Source organism: Anarrhichthys ocellatus, unplaced genomic scaffold (genome assembly GCF_004355925.1).
Source record: "Anarrhichthys ocellatus isolate YVR2014 unplaced genomic scaffold, GSC_Weel_1.0 scaffold31, whole genome shotgun sequence".
In the NCBI taxonomy this organism is placed as follows: Eukaryota; Metazoa; Chordata; class Actinopteri; order Perciformes; family Anarhichadidae; genus Anarrhichthys; species Anarrhichthys ocellatus.
The window spans coordinates 3,128,909-3,151,010 of NW_022280061.1; the positions used below are offsets into that span (position 1 = coordinate 3,128,909).

The 22,102-nt window shown below is 44.7% G+C and overlaps 3 protein-coding genes across 6 annotated transcripts in view; all 3 read left to right on the forward strand.

The window, feature by feature from the left end:
- The window catches only part of wbp1lb (WW domain binding protein 1-like b), a 15,191-nt gene extending 3,757 nt beyond the window's left edge, over nt 1-11,434 (forward strand). Inside the window, exons 1-4 of one of the 2 annotated variants that reach the window (XM_031864526.1) lie at nt 458-633; nt 2,823-2,925; nt 6,198-6,359; nt 7,971-11,434. In XM_031864526.1, the coding sequence (XP_031720386.1) occupies nt 607-633; nt 2,823-2,925; nt 6,198-6,359; nt 7,971-8,824 (1,146 nt within the window). In that variant the 5' untranslated portion in view covers nt 458-606 and the 3' untranslated portion in view covers nt 8,825-11,434. Of the gene's footprint in view, nt 1-457; nt 634-2,822; nt 2,926-6,197; nt 6,360-7,970 lie in introns of those variants that run through there. The other variant, XM_031864525.1, reaches the window with a different exon arrangement.
- Nucleotides 11,435-11,519: 85 nt separating this feature from the next.
- as3mt (arsenite methyltransferase) lies at nt 11,520-15,454 on the forward strand. The gene is made up of 11 exons (XM_031864527.1): nt 11,520-11,698; nt 11,983-12,031; nt 12,281-12,408; nt 12,516-12,666; nt 12,841-12,977; nt 13,069-13,138; nt 13,268-13,349; nt 13,429-13,560; nt 13,942-14,081; nt 14,170-14,292; nt 15,202-15,454. Exons 1-11 carry the CDS (start codon nt 11,682-11,684, stop codon nt 15,307-15,309), a joined length of 1,137 nt encoding a protein of 378 aa, XP_031720387.1. The 5' UTR covers nt 11,520-11,681; the 3' UTR covers nt 15,310-15,454.
- A 1,174-nt stretch (nt 15,455-16,628) lies between these two features.
- cnnm2b (cyclin and CBS domain divalent metal cation transport mediator 2b) overlaps nt 16,629-22,102 on the forward strand; it is a 29,693-nt gene continuing 24,219 nt past the window's right edge. For 2 of the 3 annotated variants that reach the window (XM_031864513.1, XM_031864514.1), the window contains exon 1: nt 16,629-18,251. In XM_031864513.1, the coding sequence (XP_031720373.1) occupies nt 16,766-18,251 (1,486 nt within the window). In that variant the 5' untranslated portion in view covers nt 16,629-16,765. Of the gene's footprint in view, nt 18,252-18,836; nt 21,511-22,102 lie in introns of those variants that run through there. The other variant, XM_031864515.1, reaches the window with a different exon arrangement.

Consider the following 22,102-nt stretch of genomic DNA (forward strand, 5'->3'; position numbering starts at 1 on the left):
TGTGTGTGTGTGTGTGTGTGTGTGTGTGTGTGTGTGTGTGTGTGTGTTTTTAATGTCTTGTTGATAAGGAAACAGCTGTTAAGAAGAGACTCCTGTTTGAGGTTGCGGTCCACATTTAAAGATGTCAGTAATATAGTTTGTGCTGATCTGGTGCGTATGACAAATCATTCCTGTGTAACTGCTCTGTCTGGCCTTCTCGGTGCATTTCTTGCCGTTCTCTCCGGGCCTCACACTTAACACACACACCCACACACACCTCACCGCTCTGTGCGCCTTATTATCATGCGGCGGCCCAGCTAGGAACTTGCCCTCCGCTGCTGCTTGGAAATTTCCGTAGAGCAATCCTTGTCCACTGTTTGGGGCTGGATTGGAGTGGAGTGAGGTGTGTGTGTGTGTGTGTGTGTGTGTGTGTGTGTGTGTGTGTGTGTGTGTGTGTGGTATGGGGGACAGAGCCAGAGAGAGGGGGAGGCAGAGAGAGAGAGAGAGAGAGGAGGGAGGGAGAGAGTGAGAGTGAGAGTATGTTTGAGAGCTGTTTGACTTCTTTTGTGGCATAATGACCCATGAGTTCTGAAGGACGTTTGTGGGATTTGTGGACCCTGGATCATCATGCCTCACGGTCTGGGACCTGCGCTGGTAATCTAAGCTACCGCTCTATAGAACTTTGGCGAGCTAATCATTAAGCTAATCTAGAAGACAACATCTGAGGGATCTTGCTGGAAAAACCCACAGAGCTTTTTCTTGAAAGGATTTAGGTTACAGTGCTGCCTTGTGTTTTGGCAGCATGCGGATCTATCTGTTCACATTACCGTCTCGCCCATGTCCTCTCACAACGCAACCTTTCATGGGATACTATTAGTGAGGGTTAGATTTTAATCAGGGACAACTGCTAGTTTGTTATATTTACAGCTGAAACATGTAACGGATTGTTGGAGCGGAGACAAATGATGATTTAATTAATTTTGGATGCCAGTGGACGTTTGAGTCGAACACCTTCTGGTGGTTTATGGTTGTGATTAGGCCTCCGGCTAAACTTTGAATTTAAATTGCATATCAGATCTGCGGTAACATACTGAGGGGTTTTGTGCTGGCTGAGATTCAGAAAGTCACACTTGATATGAGCCTTAAACACTGATGGAATTCAAGAGGACTTGTTTACTCCAGAGCTAAGTATACATGTTGTCTGTAGTGTTGTCATTATTATAAAACAAAGATCAGAGCTAGGCATGTAATCTGTATAATATACTATTTTGTGTAATAAGTATATAAGAAAATTAACATATATATTTTTCCAGTGTGTACACTACACCACTTAAAAACCCCATTTAGAAATGTGTAGTTATTTATGAAAGTGGGACAATTTCGATTAGAAATGGGCCTTTTTCACAGAAGACATGTTGACATGTCACAGTAGGAAAAGCGAGGGTGTAAATACTGATTTATAATTGGAGTTGCTTCAGACCTCCACACTACTACGGTTCCATTTTAAAACGCGTTTATTTTGCTACGTTTAAACTGAGCGTCCACACTGCGTCGGAGCAACGAAAACAGAAACGTTTAGAAACGCTCCCGAGGACGGACACGTTTGAAAACTCAGGGGTTACTCCCAGTTTCAGGGCCCAGGTATTGTGCATGCTCTCTCACTCTCTCACTCTCTCACTGTCTCCCTGTCTCACTGTCTCTTTCTCTCACTGTCTCCCTGTCTCACTCTCTCACTCTCTCACTGTCTCACTGTCTCTTTCTCTCACTCTCTCCCTGTCTCACTGTCTCTTTCTCTCACTGTCTCCCTGTCTCACTCTCTCACTGTCTCACTGTCTCTTTCTCTCACTGTCTCACTCTCTCACTCTCTCACTGTCTCCCTGTCTCACTCTCTCCCTGTCTCCCTCTCTCACTGTCTCCCTGTCTCACTCTCTCACTCTCACTCTCTCCCTGTCTCACTGTCTCACTGGGGAACTTAAATGGAACAAAAACATTGTCAAAGTCCCCTGTGCTCTTTGTACTGTGTGACAAAATGCAAGCGAAAGGGGCGGCTCCTCTAGAAATGATTCAAGAAAGTCCCATCAGTTGTAACACTTCAGCGTTTGCAACGCTGCTGAGAGCGTGGCGCTCTAAAGACGACCGTTTGTCAACAGCTCTAATAGGAAACCATGAATACTAAATGAATAAAGCTAGACCGAAGCATCTTGATCTAAAATAGAGAGAAATAGAAGTAGAAAAATGACAGAAACCAAATATAATTAATTAAACAGTAACATTCAGAACAAATAACTAAAACTATGAATCAGAAAAAAAATAGCAAAACTTCATCGTTAATCTCGAGGGACATCCAACGCAAGACAGGTGCGCTGCCTCAGGGATTCCAGTGCTCCTCTTGAGTGTCAGTAGCTGCATGAACAGGATTAGCAGCTCTCCAAAACATATCTTATGCCTATCTAATATCTAATCTCTTAGTTCACCACTTTGTTTTTCAGCCCCTGACTGAGCTGAGGCTGACATGATGTAATGTCCTCTTATATAATGTATTTAACCTAAAATCCCTCCTTTAATACACACTGCTGATCTCATTTGAACTAGTTGGACTTCATGTTGATCAATTCACAGATTTGGTTTGACTTTGTTCCTGTTGATCAGAGTAAAACACAGAACAAGTGTAATTTCACCCTGGTGTGAGTCACAAAAACAAGCATGAGAAACGGTGGGGGGGGCTGTGTTTCTTTTATTTTATTGGTGCTGCACACCGTAACCGGACGCCTCGGGTGTTTTTTTTAAGCTGAGATGTTGATAATACTTCCCTGTTTAAAGGTACGACTGCTTCTCTCTTGCAGAGCCTCCTGCACTGTGAAGGTGTTAACAACCAGAGCTACATCTGTGAGTCCGGACACTGCTGCGGCAATTCTCAGTGCTGCAGCTACTACTATGAGCTCTGGTGTAAGTATCCCGCCACCACTTCTTACCTTCTCTCTGTGTTCACACTATTCCTAGCCTGAGCGACGTGCTGTCATTACGTTCCCTCAACAGGCGTCTGCTATATTTAGCGGCACGCTACAATCTAACTCCATTGCTTTTCATGCACACATTGAGCTGATTCATTCAAATTTGGCACAAAAGGTCCGCTTGCAGTGCAGGATGAAGTGATGACGGGGATTAAAACGGTGACGTGACTGGTAGGCGGAGGCATACAGCCGCAACGCTGTGATTCTAGTTTAAAATGAACAATGTGGGAACACAACCGATAATGTCGTTGTACCTCCTCCACCCTCTGCTATCGAGAGATGGGACGACCTGAACAAGTGGCCTCTTATCTACTACATTCATTCTGTAGCGACTGATGGCGATTCAGTGAACAACCTCTAAAGCCCTGAGGCTCATCAGTACCTTCTTAGTAATAAAGTACGGGCACTTTTTATTGAAGGAGGTGCGACACCACCATGTCGGGCTCAAAGCAGACACAAAGCCGTCATCACCGCGTTTACATTTTGTTTCAGCGTCCGGTGAAACGCGTGCAGCGGGGTGCTCGTCATTTGCAGCCACGCAGCTACAATACTGTTCTGATAACTTTATTTCTGTTTCCAGTTCTTGCAATCTACAATTACAACTATTGAGTGTAGTTTAGAATCAACGGTTTTTCCGTTTAAGTTGAGAATGTAGTGGGACAAGAGAAGGACAGGGATACTGTGTGCTGAAGGTGAATTCAGGAACAAAGAAGAATGTAGAGCTGAAAAAGATGGATCATAAAGCGGCTCACATTTCTCCAGGCTCATCAACGTCAACACCAGATCCCATAAGCTCCCCAAAACGTTTCAAGGATCACACAGAATTTTAAAGTTATGCGAGTTCCTCTGCAGTGGCTCCACTATTTCAGCTGCTGACAGATGGCCTGTGTCACAGATTAGATGTGGAGATCAGTGGGACCTCTCAGAGACAATCAACGAGTACAACGCTACATGTCAGTGTGTCGTGGTTTCATTAAGCCTCGTCCAGGAGGAGAGACCCGGGTACAATGTGCATCACAACTGTGGCATGACTGACATGCCAGCACAGCAAAAGACAGATCCCCAAACGGGGCACTACTGACCCACAAAACATACCGAGTGACCACTTGCAACTAAATATGGTGAAGAAAGAAAGTCGTACAACTCCTTGAGATTCCGGGGCATGCTGTGGAAAGGCCTGGTGGTGTGACCCGATCATCCCCGGCTTGGATTCAGTTCAGATAAACTTTTGGACTCAAATATCCCGTCAAGAGTCACCTGAAGAGTTTTTTTTTTTTTGGGTTGGCCAAATGGTGATATCAGACGCTCAAATTATGTGCAGGATGTCATTCTTCCCAGCGCGCAGAGTGGGTACAACCTCCAGGTGGGTGAAAAATACATTCACCCATAAATGAGCAGCGTTTGAAATAATGTAACCTTTGTTTTAAAGAAGTTGTAAGTCGTTTTATTTGTCTATTTATTTCAGATCCAGCTGACAGTGATGTGTTTGGGGCTACAGAGCTGCAAGCTGGTCATCTGGACATCAGATACACACATGCTTCCTCGATTAGGGAATGCTTTCATCACAAGGAGGTTCAAACGTTGTTTAAAATAAACCTTATGTTTAATATAATCACAAACACTTTTAGTCAAAGTCTGGACTACCATCAAATAGTTGAGCTGTGGGCGGTGACCTTGAGTTATAAAAACACCTAAAATACATTTTATTTTGGTAGAACAATCTACAGCTCTTAACTTGTTGAATGTCATGTATTAGCTGTACCTCATTCCGATTTTTGAACACGTTAACATGACGTGCTGTACTGTAAGGACATGTGTAAATTCAGTATTAAATATCTTACTTTACGAAGGTTGTGTTTGGAATGTTTTCTTGAAAACTCTGTGACAATGTAGCATCAATTGTTTCATGAGGCATTCATGGAATATGATCTTTGACAGTTTAGTCTCTATAAACCGATTCTGCAGTCGTGTCATCTGGTTTCTGTTTGTGTTCCGAGTAGTATTGACCGATACAACCGTTCAAGCAGGCTTTGTGTTGAGAGCACAAGAGGCGGAGCTCATTGGCCAAAATACAATATGGAAACTCGACGGCTACGGTCTCAGGATGATTTTGCTTTTTATTGGTCCAAAAGGAAGTGGCCTGGATAACCGCTTACCTTCAGAGTCTGATCGAATGCGTGTGTCTAAAATGTCGCTTTCCTAACTGGATTCCAACTGAATTTAGCATATAAGTTAATGTATGAGCTGTTATTACTGTATGCTATGTTATGTTCTGTTTAACACTGATAAGATATCTAAAACCATACTCTTACTCCCTATATCATAATTTAGGCCAATTTGTGTTCTGTTTTATTTCTGTAGGCGTACAGGTTTTTGTAGTCCAGGGTGAATAAGAACTAGGCCGACGCATTGGCCAATATTTACTTGAACTGAAAGTATTTGAAAAAAATGCTGAATTGGCATATCTTAGTGACCGCTCAGCAGAGATGCACTGAACTGAGTGCCACACGGTAAAGCTTAAACTCTTATTCTACAGAGAGACGCGTAGCCTTGCCCTGTAGTCCTTGAAGTGAGGTTCCCTAGTTGTATTTGTGTCGACGTAGTGGCATGACATTTATTTTAAACACACAAACTGAAGCCAATTTTTGCTCCTTGCTGCGGCTGGGACAGGATTCTAGATAATACAGTTCCAAAAGTAATGCGTTTGTAGAGAACTAAGGACTTGATTGTTCTTAAACAGTCACTTTGTGCTGGGTTGTTTTTGTCACGGTGCATCTACAAATAGGATTTCTGTAATTGTATTTTATTACTACATTACTCTCAAGATTTTGACATTCAGGGCTTATATTATTTCTTCGTATCATATATTTTCCTGTAAGTTTGGGGCAGAATATTTCAGAAACATTTACAAATGACTCCCAAAGTGAGAAACCAGACACCTCGGAGATCAGCGTGTGAGACGGCTGTGGTGAAATGTATGGAGTCGCTCCGTAGAGAAACCTCTCAGTGCTTTGTTGTAGAGATGAGAGCGGTCTTGGACCTCTCGACGATGATTGAATTGATGTGATTCCATACATTTCATGAACCAGATGTCGGCAGGATTTGATCAGCAGTGTTTGTGTCACATCACCAGCAGCTGGTACAGTTAAAGATTATGGATTAAGTTGTAAACACAACATGACGGTGTTGATCTTCCTCTCACCTCAGGGTTTTGGTTGGTATGGGCGATCATCTTCATTTTGAGCTGCTGCTGTGTGTGTCACCATCGCCGCACCAAACACCGGCTGCAGCAGCAGCAACGGCAGCACGAGATCAACCTCATCGCTTACCGCGAAGCACACAACTACCCCGCTGTGCCCTTCTACTTCAGTAAGAGCTGCTGTACCACCCCGACACACACACACACACACCATGATGATTAAACCTGATGTGGAACTTTGTTTGGGTTGGATGCATTTCAGACGTATGAATTGTATTGATGACTGACAATTACTTTGAACGGATATGAGCACTGAGCACGTAAAGCTTCCCTAATCCACATTCTCATATTTACCGTGGAACCAATGAGTATATAGTGTGAAAGGGATTGCATCATCGCCCGACTCTTCAGCTCTCTGTAACTCTGCAGTTATTTAGAGTCTTTCAGCTTATTTGTTTTGTTTTTTGGCTCGCAAATTTGATGTTTCACTGCTCTACTGTGTTGTCGGCTGCAACGAGCTGCAACGTTCTGGTGAAGATGGTGGAGCATTTAGCGGATGTTTCTCTCAGTAGTTGAGTGAATATCTGACTAACTTTTGTCAGGTGGACAGAAACACAACAAGTAAATGCTAATGTTGTGTTTGTAGCTGCCCCCAAGTGGCAAAAAGAAAAATGAAATTGACTTAAAGTAGATGAATTCTCCTCAGTGAACGCCACATTCACAACAACTAGTGTTAGCTTTGCAATTACAGACACAAGTTCATTTAATACACTGAACATAAATGTGTGGATACCATCAGTATAACTAACACATTTGATAGTTTTGATTTTAATTAACTAGGAACTGAGCAGGGTGCCATTTTTCTCAAAAGTTGACATTATATTTGCTCATGCAGGTTCGCTTATCATTGTCAAATCAGCTTGAGTGAGTAAATAAGACCTCCTGGTCAGAATATCAGGTTTATATCCACATTGATGGCCTTTCTCCTCTCTCCCCCAAACATGTTAGGGCGGAAAAATGGTCACTGCAAACATTAATCATCTTCTTTGTGAAGAAAACAGTTTTGTCATGCCGAAGCATTTTTTGGTACCCAGCAAACATAATGTCTTACTGGTGCACACAGTATATAAAATCAGTTTGTATACATTTTTCCCTACGTGACCTCATTACTAGTCCTCCCAGCTGCAGTGTATGACTCGCAGTCCTCCTGTGACGGGTCCGATGTAGAGGTGAAGATGTAGTCCAGTAGCTCCCTTCATTGTTTCTCTAAAGAACTTGGAGCTGGACCCTGGAATAATCTTTTTCAAGAATTTCTAATCGGCAGTTTTCTAGTTCCATCAAACTAAGGAATTTAAAGGTAGTGACAAACAAAGCAGTGGTCCTTGGCTAATGTTTGCACTGACATGTATCCCTGGTTTCACACAGCGTCAGAACCTTCCCTGTTTGCATGCCCCAGTTTTCAGGAAACGGCCTGCATTGCTCCCTTGGTACCTCGCCAGTGTTGCAACACCATCTCGCACAGTGCTGCACCGGCCTTCAGCACAGAATTGACCCAGAAATTAGCTTGTTTTGTCACATTTTTCCCCCTATTGCTTTGGGAATGTTTGAATAGTGGTCTGGGAAGTTCAGTGAGGTCTTACTGTAATGTGTTGGGGTCAGGCGGTGGTGTTTATTTGAAGGGAAATCTAACCCATGTACGTTTTGCTTGCCCTGTAAAATGTATTTAGTTGTTTAGTTACATTTTGTGCGCATTTGCAAATGTATGGTTTTCTTCTCTTCAGGGTTTCTGCCCAACTACCTCCTGCCTGACTACGAAGAGGTGGTCAACCGGCCGCAGACTCCTCCCCCGCCCTACAGTGCCTTACACACTGGCCCGTCCTCAGTGGCTTCTAGCCCGCTGGCTCATGAGCAGCAGGAGGGACACTGTCCAACCATCCAGTCCACTCCCGTGCCCCCGGTCTCTGACATTCTGTGTTGCAGACCCAGCACAGAGGAACCACAATCCCCCACCTTAGACTTGAGGCCAAAGCCTGACAACAAGCCCATGCAGACAGCACAAGAGTCAGGCATGATACTGCTGTCAGATGGGCTCAACAATAGGGAGGGACTTACCAGCCAGGAGAAAAGAAGTGATAGTGGGGACGACTCCTGCAAAGACCCACTGCTGAAGGACCTGTCAGAGGGTTCTGCTGAGGACAAAGATCGGCTCCCCAATGGAAGGAGGAGGCGATTCACGGGAGACTCTGGGATTGAGGTGTGTGTGTGCAGCACACGTGGGAGCAGCGGTTTTAGTGGAGCTGGAGGGACAGGCCAGGAAGGCAAGGAGTTGAGGGAGCTCGAGAGCCTGCTGGGGCGCGAGGGAGAGGACGAGGAGGAGGAGGAGGAGGAGGAGGAGGAGGAGGTGGAGGTGGGCGACTTCTGCGACAGCTGCGGCAATCGAGCCTCCTTCGGTGTGGAGGAGGAGCAAGTTCTGGGCGGGCCGGATAGGCGGGTCGCACGTGGGTCTTCAGGACCTCCCCAGCCGGCTCACCAGATAGGCAGCGCCTCGCTCCACCCTCCAGTGTGCCTCCTCCTCCACACCATCAACGAGCAAGAGGGGCTGCACCACAGTACCAGCACTGAGCCACAGGGCTGAAAACGACGTCAACGCGCACTCGTGTCATAGAGGGAAGGGGAGAACACTTGAGACGGAGCATGGAGGCCTCTGCTTTTGTATCCGAGCAAGTGTTCTATGTCTAAATACTTTCTGAGTGAGTATTTTATGACTGTGTGCATCTTAGATAAAACAGGTGTTGGAGCAGGAAGTGGAATCTCAACTCGTATGACTGAGATCCAAAGTTTGAGAAAAGCCCGCTCCTCCTCCACACACTGGAACGGTGGCCTTAACCTGTGTATTTTGGGTTATGTTTGGGCAGTCCAAGCCCTTTACCTCTCTCTCTCTCTCTCTCTCTCTCACTCTCACACACACACACACACACACACACACACACACACACACAGAGTCCTTCAGTTGTCCCTCTCTTGCAACTGAGCTACTGACACACAGTGAAAGATTTGATAGCTGAAGCTGTGACGACAGGACAGGACGTTCACTGCTCTCCTCACCGGGTGCTTGCAACAATTCTGGAAAGCCGTTCTCTGGAGGCACAAAACTACGTAGTAAAAAAAAACAAAACGGCAGGAACATTTTGGATGAGTGCAATGTGGATTTACCACAGTGTGTCCTTATGCAAACTGGTACTGCACAGGGGACACAAGAACAAGACTCATAATTCTTAAGTGCTTCTTCAGCCATTAACCACCGCTCTGCCTTGTATTGTTGTTGTTGCTCTCTATCTGCCCCGCTAGTGATAGAGAAGTAGAAGTGCATTTACAAATCGTAATGTGAGCAGTTCCTATTTTGCACAAAGTGTATTTATCTTTATAAATAAAGCTTTAAGCTTAAAATAAATACAAATTGAAAATGCTTTCATTAAGTCGGTCTTAAATTGCAGTCCAGGACTCGGTGTCTTCTGTTGCAACATCTGTAAGAAATGGACCTCGGTAGATTGTCAGTATGGAATGCAACAGATTCACTTTGTACACAATCATTTTTCATTCATTTAATAAATGTTTGTAGTACGTGCCTACCCAAAAAAATGCAGAACAATGAATCGTTTCAGTGAAACTGGGAGACCACGAGAAAGCAGGTACCAAAAACAAGAATAAAAGGCTTCATAGAGATTACACCTGCGATGGGCAACGTCAGACCTCAACAGCCACTTCAATAGATTACCACCTTCACCAGCTATACAGTATAACGCGCTTTGTTTGGATTTTCATAGTAGCACAATTTGACCATGCTTTTGTTTTGGTATTCATTAATTAAACAAATATAGGAGCTTCCTGTATTACATTAACGCTGATTTCAGTCAATTGGCTTGTTCATTTTTTATTTATTTTTACAAATGTGTGGCCCTATCCCAATCAATCTGAGAGGAAATGCTCCTAATAGCCTAAGATATTTGTTTAGTGTGTGTGTGTGTATATTCATCCCTTACTCAACTTCATATGAAGGTAATCATCCCATAATGTAGCCAACAAAATGTCATTAACAGCTGTGGCCTGTTGACTGGAAAAATAAAGTTTTGATTAAAAAAATGAACTATAACAGAAAAGCAGAGTTATAAAACAGTCTGATAGTTGTCTTTGGTTATGCTTAATATCTGAATATTTATGAACAGGAGTTTACATCATCATTTAATGATGGACAGACTGTACAAGTTAACAGGCAATATTTATAATACTGCACTGCGGATTGAAAACAAAGACCACATAGTTCTAGTACATGTATCTTCTGTTTTGAATCTAACCGTTTAATCCAAATCTTACAGGAGCTTTAATAAACTAGATGTTGATTGTTGATGAATGTGCGATGGACAATGCCACTGATTACATTATGAGTATACAACTTTTACAAATTGAGTGAAATTTTAGTTTTCCCATCCTCCTGAAACTAACTGGAATATGGTCATGCTACATGCCATTGTATCATGCAAATGTCAGATTTCTTTGGAGCACTCTCAAAAGTCCACACATTGTAATGTCTGCAAAGCACAAATGTTTTGGTCTCACAGATTTCTCTATCTACCCTAAAACAATCTAACGGAAGATGTCTCTCCAAGCTTCTAGCACAAGTTAAATTGTAACGTAAACTTTCTGTATTTACATTAAGATGATTGAATCTAACCCACGAATGCCTGAACACATTCTTAAGTGCTTTATATGTTAATGCTTTTTTGTGACCTAGAAAGTGATATTGTGTGATTGTGGTACACGTAGTACCAAGACGAGCTATTTTTTCATATCTGCTGAATCCTTTAAAATAAATATTGGAACTGTAAAAAAAATTCAGAACCACTTTATATTTGAAAATGTGTAAAATATTCTGTAACATGTTTGTGAACCAAATAGTTGCTTTCATAATTTTTATGAAATCATTAGCTTTATTGCTACGGACAGATGTTTTTTTCTCATTATGGGTATTATTTTTAAGATTGTTCTTCTTCTGAACGACTTAAGTTGTGTGAAGGGTACGTTTGACTAACAATACAGTAGATAACGTGTTCTCTTGTTGTTACTAAAGGCACGTTTTCTTTCTTCACCGGTGTCTGTAAGGTGGTTTTGCACATGTTCTGATTACAAGCCATTTATCACAACAACCAAGCTGGATGTATTTTCAATAAACATGCCCTTTTAAATTCAAGCTGACTCATTTGTTGTCAAGACTGAGTGAAGTTACTTCTCATGAAAACATATTACATGATCTTTGACCACAGTTACATCCGGTATCTTTGGTACCAGGGTTCAGCTGTGATTTCGGACAATGAAGGACAGGGTGTGCCCTAAAGAAGGAAGTCAACTGAACACAGGCAATATTAGTTGTGCGCAGAAAAGCCAACCCATTGCCGAAAGCCTTCCTCCACAAATTGTGGACTTCAGTCTCCGGGGCAATGGCCGATGACAACCGGTAAGAAAAACCTCAAAACATGCCTCGTGTCTCCTTTATCGTATCGTATTTTCATGTAACGTTAGCATTATGAATTGTAACGTTAAGTGAGACGGTAACGGTTGTTTTATAGTAACGTTAAAGTTACATTTAGACCGTGTAACTGTAAACTTGTGGAGTAAAGTTATAACCTTTAATTTGCTAGCACTGCCAGTTAGCAGCTAGCAGTTAGCTAACAGTAACTCGTAGCGTTTCATGCAAATTGACGTTAACCTATAAAACCTTTTTTTTTTTTTTTTTTTAAGCGCGTGCGTAGGAGGCTTCGTTGATACCACCGTTCACGTGGATGTCAAGGTAGAACGTGCACCACCTGTTTACACTGCACGGGCCGGGGTGGCCGCTAGCATAATTACAATGCCTTAATTAACGTCAGCTAAAACACTGGCAACTTTTATTAAAACTTGAGTAATGCTGTTTAGGTGGATTCACCGACCAAAGTACAGCTTGCACGTGTTGTTATGAGTCAATTATTGCACCGCTGACTGATATCAAACTGCTTTACGACGCGCACCAACCATAGCTAGCGCTTCTGCTCTCAAACAGGATTATTACGGCAAGGTGCTGAAGAAAACCGAGGACCTGAAGAGCAATGCCTGCGTGGCTCTGGCCAAACCCGTCCCTGCATTCATCCGCCAGGCTCTGAAGAAAGTGCACCCCGAAGTCACCGCCAGGTCCCTGGACTGTTGTCCCCACTCTCAGTTGTTGCTTTCAGATGTGTTTACAGGCGCAACAATCCCTGATCCACCGATGCTTACAGTGGGTGTGCTCTCCCCCTCAGGTACTATGGCTGTGGTCTGGTGGTGCCAGAGTGTTTGGAGGGCTGCAAGATACTGGACCTGGGCAGTGGAAGTGGAAGGGACTGCTACATGCTGAGTCAGCTGGTGGGCCAGAAGGGCCATGTCACTGGCATTGACATGACTGAGGACCAGGTAATGGACACTATCATCACATCATGGCCACAGCAAGCTGACAATGATGTATACCGAAAAATAAAAATGGCCATTTTCTTATAATAGACAAAGTTCTGCTCCCCAGTATGCACGAACTGCTTAAGACTCATACGGCAAATACAGCTTTAAATGCGACAGTGTGCTCTCTTCTAGCTGGACGTGGCCAGGACACATGTGGACTATCACATGAAGGAGTTTGGCTACAAGAAGCCCAACGTTAGTTTTGTCCAGGGCTACATTGAGGCCCTGACAGAAGTGGGTTTGGAAAAGAGCTCATTTGATATCATCATGTACGAAGTCATTCACTCCCTCTTTGTTTTGTCATTTGATGCTTTTGTAATTCTAAAGAAATTAAGTTGAAACGCTGATTTTCTGCCACAGTTCCAACTGCGTGGTGAATCTCTCTCCAGACAAGAAGAGAGTTCTGGCTGAAGCCTACAGCGTGCTCAAGGTACACTCATTAAACATGCCGACAATGCTGCGGCAAAAGGCAAAACAATAATTGTTTGAGAATCGTTCAACCTGTTAGTCTACGTAGTTTGATATTCACTACATACATGGTTTGACTGTTGGTCTTTAGGATGGAGGTGAGCTGTACTTCAGTGACATCTACAGCAGTGGAAGACTAACAGAGGAAATTAAAAATCACAAAGTCCTGTGGGGTGCGTCAAATTAATATCCTGCTGCCATAAAAGCTCACAGACGCATGCCAGAATTTCACAGTGTAACTCCTCTTGACAGGTGAGTGTGTTGGTGGAGCGCTCTGGTGGAAAGATCTGCTGCTATTGGCTGAAGAAGTGGGCTTCAGCCCACCACGGCTGGTCACAGCCAGCGTCATCACGGTTGACAACAACGAGCTGCAGGACATTCTGGGTTTGATACTATTCTGTTCTTTGGTTTTTAATCATTTATTTTTGTGTATAGAGTGCTGCGGGGATGAGGTATCTCTGTAGGCCAGACCTGTACATTAGCATCACACTGGTTCCCTTGAAAAAGCCAATGGGATTCTTCCTTTGGATTCTGGATTATTGTCGAAAATGTGCATGCTCACACAGAAGTCCAACTAGCCTCGATAAGTGAACACACCTGTGTGGCTGCACCACGGGTGTGTAGGGCCTTTGAGGTTTGTGCAGGTGTTACTGCGTCAGGTCGTTACTACACGCCGACTTTTTCCTTCTGAGCTGTGGATCAGCTAAATTGTTGAGATTGACTGATGCATTTCGTGATTCTTTCTGACCTGTTCTTGCAATACAGGTGACTTCAAGTTCGTATCGGCCACATACCGCCTGTTCAAGGTCCCTCAAGGCAACACCAAGCCCTGTCGGGTCATGTATAACGGGAGCATCACAGGGGTGGAGGACAGCTTCCAGTTTGACCGTCAATACACATTCAAGGTCTGCACATCCCACCGTACAAGAACAGCTCCATGTCTTCAGCTCATGCACTTTGTTTGTTTGCTAATGACGTGAGTGTGTTTCACAGGTCGATGACGTGGTGGAGGTTGACGGAGAGGTGGCCGCCATCCTGACCCAGTCCAGATTTAAGGCAGACTTCACTTTTCAGCCACCGGGAGGCCCCTGTGAGCCCCGCGGAGCCAAACTTAAGGTCAGTGTCACAACTTAAATTCCGGGAAATGTCTTTGTGTGATTTTGCTTTGAGCACTAGAGGTCAGTGTGTTGGTCGTATTGGTTTCAAGTGTGTGTGACACACCCAGAGAGCCCCACTGTCTGAACCGTGCACACAGTCACACACGCATGTGTGCACCAGGACGCATGCTGCAAGATCTTACACACACAAACACTCACATACCCACTCAAACATACGTACGCACACATCCACGCGCACAAGGTCAAGCAGCTGTCTTGGAGTCATAACCAGACTGTGGAGTCATGCTGGGGAACCTTGAACAGGAAGAAATGTTCTCTTCTCAGCGAGTGGAATGCCATCTTATCAGCGCTTGTGGTCGTCCTGTGCACACACACACACACACACATCTACAAACAGTACTATATGCTTTTCAATGACTACCCAGATCCTAGTATCACTCGTGACATTTTATTCTGCTATTGAAGGATTTCCATGTTCGTTTTTTGAATCTCGGTGGTCCAGGGGTTCAGCCTTTGGACTGCCCCTCTGAAGTGAAATTGTGTCGGAGGTAGTTTTCTCTAATCAGCGTGGCTAGTTGGTGATAATAGTAATAAAAGGCCTTTGGTCTCGTTGTGAAAGCACAGCTACTGTGAAATGCTAATTTAATGAACAACCAGTGTGTGATACATAAGACACTGATACCAAGTGTAAACATGCATGTGAAAGCTCGGCGTACAACAACTGTTACTCTGCCTTTACATAGAAACATGTGAATGGGTGTGTAGTGCTAGAAATCATAAAAAGTGAGAATTGACTTTTTTAAGTTCTTTACAAACTGTCTTGCATGGAATTATTATGCATGTAATACTTGAATAGAAGTGTGTGTAGTAGACTCCTGCTGATTTCTACCTTGTTGAACTCACACAGGAAGCCATTGTGGATCCTTTTGAGCTGGTCCTCCAGCTGGAGAAACCAAGTCCAGGTGCAGCCACAGGGGGGTGCTGCAGCACAAAGTCTGCTACCTGCTGCAAATGATGGTGGGAAGAGCACTGAGAGATACAGGCCCAGCATCATGCTATATATGAATAATGAAAGATGTTCAAGTGTACTGACTAAGAGTATGCCTTATGATGCAATGGCATTGAAATAAATCACTTGCACATAAACATGTGTCTTCTTGATGCTCTGTGCATACTTGCTTGTCAATCCTCCAACTTGAAAAAGGTTCATTTAATTTATTTTACAAATAAATAAAATTACTTTGTATGAAGGTAAGATCCAAAAACTGTACATAATGTTGAACAGTGTTGGTGCCTTCTTCTTATGAAGCCATTTGCCTCCAGTCTTTGACATCTGAATCATATATGTATGCCATTCACACCTTCATCAGGACTTTCCCACCTTTGGGCCGCTTATGTTGTAATACATCAAACTATATTGATTAGTTTAGGCAATACGTCGACAGGTTTTGCATTAGTATGAGCTTCGCAGAAGTGTTCAAACTAATATCAGTATTATGTTAATTATTGTCATTTCTGTTATAGGACAATACATATTGATTCCATTAATTTTTGCACATATATTATTGTGGATTCTTTACACCAGTATTGCATGAGGTGCCTTTAAGCAAAGAAGAAGTCTTCATAGTAGATATGAAATGGGCCTTTTGTAGTCGTCACTGATGAATACACACCATTACTGTTGGCTCATAACTGTGTTCTGACACTCCATGGAGTCCGAAGATAAATCTGAGGGATTAAAAAAGAGGAAATAAAAAAATATATATTTCTGCTACAAAAAAATCATTTTTTACAACTTTTCTATAAATATGCTTTTTCTTATGAAATACAGAATACTTTCTACAGGCCTCTTAAAATTATTCAAATAAAACAATCTGAAAAGGAGAACTTGGTTTAACTGCCTTGTAACTTGCATCCACAACAGATGATGGTGCTTCATTTGAATCCTAATGTAGATTATAATAATGCCATGTAGTTGAGTGAACGCCTCTAATAGTCTCTCAACATTATAATTATGTCTGCATTATATTGTACTGTAGCTCATGCTATTGTGTCTATCTTTATTGATATGTATCTTTTTTACAAGTGCATTGTAATCATGTACAATCATGTTATCTCCTGTAGAAGGATGTGTGTTTAAAAAAGTCAGCAGAGTCTCGACTGTCTCTTAACATGAGGTGCACTTGTTTTGGAATTTGATTCGCCAAGGAGGCTGCGCACGCCCCGCCCCCGGGCCACCGGCCGCTACTGATTGGTCGCCGCCGTCGCCTGTCTCGGGGACATCAGGGGAGGCACGAGTTGGCCCATAAGCCTGCGCTCGCGAGTCATCAGTGTCGGACACGTAGTGGGAACGAGCAGGTCCCGATGCACAAGTCACGGCAACCCTCGGCGGAGATGAAGGCGGACTCCGACTGGCTCTGATTTTTAAAAGCCCTTTTCATTCAGGAGGTTGATCGCCATTGGTTATCGATATGGCAGAGCCGTCGTCCCGAGCACCCACCGCTGCAAAAATGGCGTCACTTAACCGGGTCCGAGCTTTGGCGATGCTTTTCTTAACTGTCACTGGCTGTTGTGTCACCCCGACAAGTGGCAAGGAAGGGTCCGAGGAGACCGTCATCATAGGGCTCCGACTGGAGGACACGGACGACATTTCCTTCATGGATAGGGGCTACCTGCGGGTGAGTGAGCGGTCTCGGGTGAAGTTAAGGGTGTACGGGAAGAACATCAACAACGAGACCTGGTCCAAAATTTCTTTCACGGAACACGAGCGGAGCCGGACGGTGGGGAGCCTTGACAGCTCCTCCGGGGATAACCAGAGCCAAGAGGACTCGTCCAGCTTGCATCCCTGCGGCATTAGGACTTCGGATATAATTATATTGCCCAACATCGTCGTGAGTCGAAAGACGACCGGAATAGTTGAGATCGAGGTCAAACCGCTGCGCAAGACGGAGAGGAGTAAATCGTACTACCTATGCATCGCCACCGCGACGCCGGCCGTGGGCGGGATGCACGACCCGTGGACGGAGAACACCTGGATCTACCACGACGGGGACGACACCATGGTGATCGTGGTGGAGGAGAAAAAGTTTCTGCTGCCCTTCTGGCTCCAGGTCATCTTCATCTCCATGTTGCTCTGCCTGTCGGGTATGTTCAGCGGGTTGAACCTGGGGCTCATGGCTCTGGACCCCATGGAGCTCCAGATAGTCCAGAACTGCGGCACGGAGAAGGAGAAGACTTACGCCAAAAAAATCGAGCCGGTCAGGAGCCAAGGGAATTACTTGCTTTGCTCGCTTCTGCTCGGGAACGTGCTGGTGAACACCACGCTGACCATCCTGCTGGATGACATCGCCGGCTCGGGGCTGATCGCGGTGGTCATGTCCACCATTGGAATAGTCATTTTTGGAGAGATCGTGCCCCAGGCCATCTGCTCCAGACACGGCCTCGCCGTCGGGGCCAACACCATATTCCTCACCAAGTTCTTCATGCTGCTCACCTTCCCCGCCTCCTACCCGGTGAGCAAGCTGCTCGACTACCTCCTGGGACAGGAGATAGGAACCGTGTACAACCGGGAGAAGCTCCTGGAGATGCTGCGCGTCACGGACCCGTACAACGACCTGGTGAAGGAGGAGCTGAACATCATCCAGGGCGCGCTGGAGCTCAGGACTAAGACCGTGGAGGGCGTGATGACGCCGCTGAGAGATTGCTTCATGATCCCCGGGGACGGCACCCTCGACTTTAACACCATGTCGGAGATCATGAAGAGCGGCTACACGCGCATCCCGGTCTTCGAGGGCGAGAGGTCCAACATAGTGGATCTGCTTTTTGTCAAGGACCTGGCGTTTGTGGACCCGGATGATTGCACCCCTCTCAAAACCATCACAAAGTTTTACAGCCACCCGTTACATTTTGTGTTCAATGACACCAAGTTGGATGCAATGCTGGAGGAGTTTAAAAAAGGTGAGACAACTAGATATAGAGTGCATTTGTTGACGTTATTTTTTATATATTATTGTGATGCCAAATTAATCTCTCTTGGCTCTCGAGTGTCAAAGGTCATTGCACAAGCTGGCTGGCCTCTCACCTGTCCACCCGTTGGATTTGGGAGGGCAAACAGGTGAACTATTGAATGCCTGTTCTGCTCTGTCCATCAACAGGTCAAGGTGTGTGAGTGAATCTTAAATGTCTAAAGCCTGATCTTCAGCAATAAAAGGGGGGAGGAGAACGTGTGTCCCCTTGATTTGACAATAAACTCCAGGTAGTGAAGGAAGAAGAAAAAAGGGTTGTTTGTGCGTTTGTTATCTGGACTGACTCAAAGCACTGAAGCAGCCACATCAGTAGTGAGGTGCACCTGCCTCACTGGTCACTTCCTGTACAGAGGAGGAGGAGGAGGAGGAGGAGGAGGAGGAGGAGGAGGAGGTGTCGCTATCTTTCTCCATCGCTTCCATTCAGTGTTAATGTTCACATGGTCTCTCTCTCTCCTCTTGCTTCCCCTCCTTCTCTCTCTGTCTCTCCCTCTCTCTCTCTGATTTGTGAACGCATTAGGACATGTGGGAATGGTGCAACGGCAGTGCTAAGGTTATCAGGTGGGGGCATCTTGTTTGAGAACCTGCTTAAATCCCTCTCTACCTCTCTTGTGCTTGCCTCTGAATGATGGTGGCGATAACTCCTTTTGTCCAGCCCTGGAATGCAGTCGTGTGGATAATGAATAACAGCCTCTAACACCCTCGAGCCCCCCATGTGTTTGTGTGTGTGTGTGTGTGTGTGCGTGTGAGAAATGTGTATGCGCATGGCGTTTGAGAACGACGTTTACCTCACCCACGGTTTACCTGATGTGTTGCACAGCCCCACCCTCTACGTAGTTGCTCCTCACAGTATGTGTAGATGTGATGCTGGTCTGCATCTACAGGAGTAACCCGGTGATCCACGGGCACACTGATTCATCAATACTTTAATACTTTAAGAGGATTAATTGGGAGGAAAACAGAGCAAATCATTGAGCTCCATTACCAGAAAGTAGGTGTAGTTCTCCATGCCAAATTTGCATTGCATAATAAACAAGTTGGGGGAGGGGGGGTTTGTTTTCATCACAGTTGACTATTTACGGACACGCACTAGCAGCAGGGAACAACAGTTCCCTTGACCTTGTTGATCTTTTTTCAGACAGGAGAGCCTTGTGACATGTTGTGGTACATTATCACCACATATGATCCTCGCAGTATCTCTCGCCTCACCTCTTACACTGGACTGTGCCCGTCTGATGGCTGACATGTTGGTCTTTTGATGTGATACGGCTGTTCTTGACCCGTGAGTCTGCGTGTTAGGACGGAAAAGAAAGAACAGAAGGAACGGCAGCGTTGGCAGACCTCCAGCCGCTTAAATCAAAAGTCACAGAGCAACGTCACATTGAATTCAACGACGCACACAAATACACTTTTTAGCTCCGATAGTGATTTGAAGCAGTGAGATCTCTGGTTGTGGAGGCAGAATGTGCTGCGCACAGTTTTACGACGTGTTGGCCATTTGTTTTGAACACATATTCTGATTCTAGTATCAATATTACTCTTAAAGGAGCTGTCACGATACATGGTACAGTAATAATGATAAACTAAATGAACTATTAAAGGAAGTGGAGCAAGTAATGTAGTGTGGAATAATATCTGAAAGTAGACTTATAGTCTGACCACTATCACTATCAGTTAGAGACACTCTTCAATCTGCATCCAGGTCCGTCTGCATCCGCTCTCATCCCCTCTTTGAGGCTGCAGTATGTAGTCGTTGATAACACTTCTGTTGGGTCAATACAGGTAACGCTGTTAGTGTTTCAGCTTTGTGCACAAACAGTGAGCTTGGGCAGAGATGTGGGGTTCTGTTCTGTCGATGTAATCAATGTGTTTACAGGTGTAACGCAGCTTATTGTTGTGTAACGATAGCAAACCTTTTACGTGTGCTCTTCAGCACATCCGTTTAATAGTCTGACAATTGTTGAATAACAGCCTGCATTGTAAATCTACATTGTTACTGTTTACTAAAGGCAGTTTTTTATTTCCATGTTCGCATCATGTTGGCAGCACAGTTCATACAGGTCCAGTCCGGGGGCTGGCCCTGTGCCAGAAGGGAATTCGCCGTCAGCCTCTCATGGAAGTCATAAGCAACTGTTGTAGGGGGGGGGGGCTATGGGGTCAAAGTTTCCCGTCAATCTGGCTCTGGTCGCAGCGCACACGCAGTTCAAAGTGCTTTGTATTGTAAGTCATTGTTAATTAATTTGATGCCGCTTGCGGAGCTGCATAGTCGTCTGAAGTCTGTTACAAAAAACGAAAGACAAGAAACTCTTATTAGAGACCGCGTCGGAGCAGTCGGTGTAAACTCTCTGCTGGTTTCTCTGTGCTGTTGTAGATTTGTCGGAGATGCTTCTACACAGATCACACTGATTTAAAGTTTAAAATACGAATATCTCAAAAGTGACGATGAACCTTTGCTTGGTGGTGAAAATAAAGTGCTGAGTTACCCCGGCCCGACCCAGAGCCTAGGTCAGGGGTCACAGTGAGATTCATGCGGGAGCTCTTTAATTCAGGCAGACACCCGTCTGGAAACTTCTGACCTCCTTCATTAATTGCTCTCCGTCTGCGATTGCAACAATTACCGTCACCCGGGGGCTGCTTGTCAAGCTGCAGGTTTACCGGTTAATGAGTGGGTCAGTGTGTGCCATTCGGGACCAAAGCAAGCAGTTGAGTCCGAAGCAGGAATTTAGATGCCCTTCTGACTTTGTGCTATTCACTCACTCACTCACCCCCATGCAGTGTAACCAGCCTTGTGAGAGGATGAAGGTATCTACTGTTTGGATGTTTGGAGAGCTTTCTGCCCCTGGGGAAGGCAGGCCACTTGCCTGACTTGAATATGGGAGTCCAGAGGTGGAACTGGAACTTGACCCAACAGAGGCAAGAAAAACCTTTTATCCCCAATTGTCTCTCTCTCTGCTTTGCTAACAACAGACACACAAACAACTCAGTACTTCTCATCCATAACTAGTAAACGTGGTGTCTAAATTGGTGTAGTTTCCCTGCTTATCTCTTTTAAGCTACCAGTTGAAGTCGTGTTTTTATGCCTGTGTCTTATAGCCCAGGGTATACATGCTCCACTGTTGGAGGGTAAGGTCCCCAGTGTAATGGAGCCTACATGGGGCCTGGCACGTCTTGAACTAGTTCCCTGATTTCTGCAATATAGGCCAATCTATGCTTAATTCAGATTCAGCAGCCTTCACGGTCCCTATGCTCCGTACTTTGTCTTAAACTCTTTTTACTCTGTCGGCCTCGTTGAAATGCCGACAGAAGTTTTGCTTCAAACACCGTTATTCTTTCTGGATGTGTGTGCGGAGCGTGTAGCATAGCGTAGCGAAAGTCCAGAAATGGTGTGTGTTTGCCTGGTAACCCTTGGTGCTAATGCTGCTGGGATTAAATGGCATCGTGTTGGTAAGAACACTTAATGTTTCCTGATGAGGGACACCCCTTTGAACTCAGCAAGGCTTCTCCTGCCAGCCGCTCAACTAATTACCTCCAATCAAAGGTTGTCTGCATTTCCCCGTACTTTGCCTCACAGGAGGCGGCGTTTGTAGTCGACTTTTCTTCTTGTGTGGAATGTAATTTTACAAACGGCGTAGTTATCACATTAACACATGCCGTCAATATAAATAAGCATTATATCGTCGTCCATATAAATACTGTCGATTTGTGTTCGTTCGTCCAGTCACCTGAGCTGCCTTTAAGCCATAGTGAGTTTATGAAAATATACATATTCAATATAGATAATTAGCA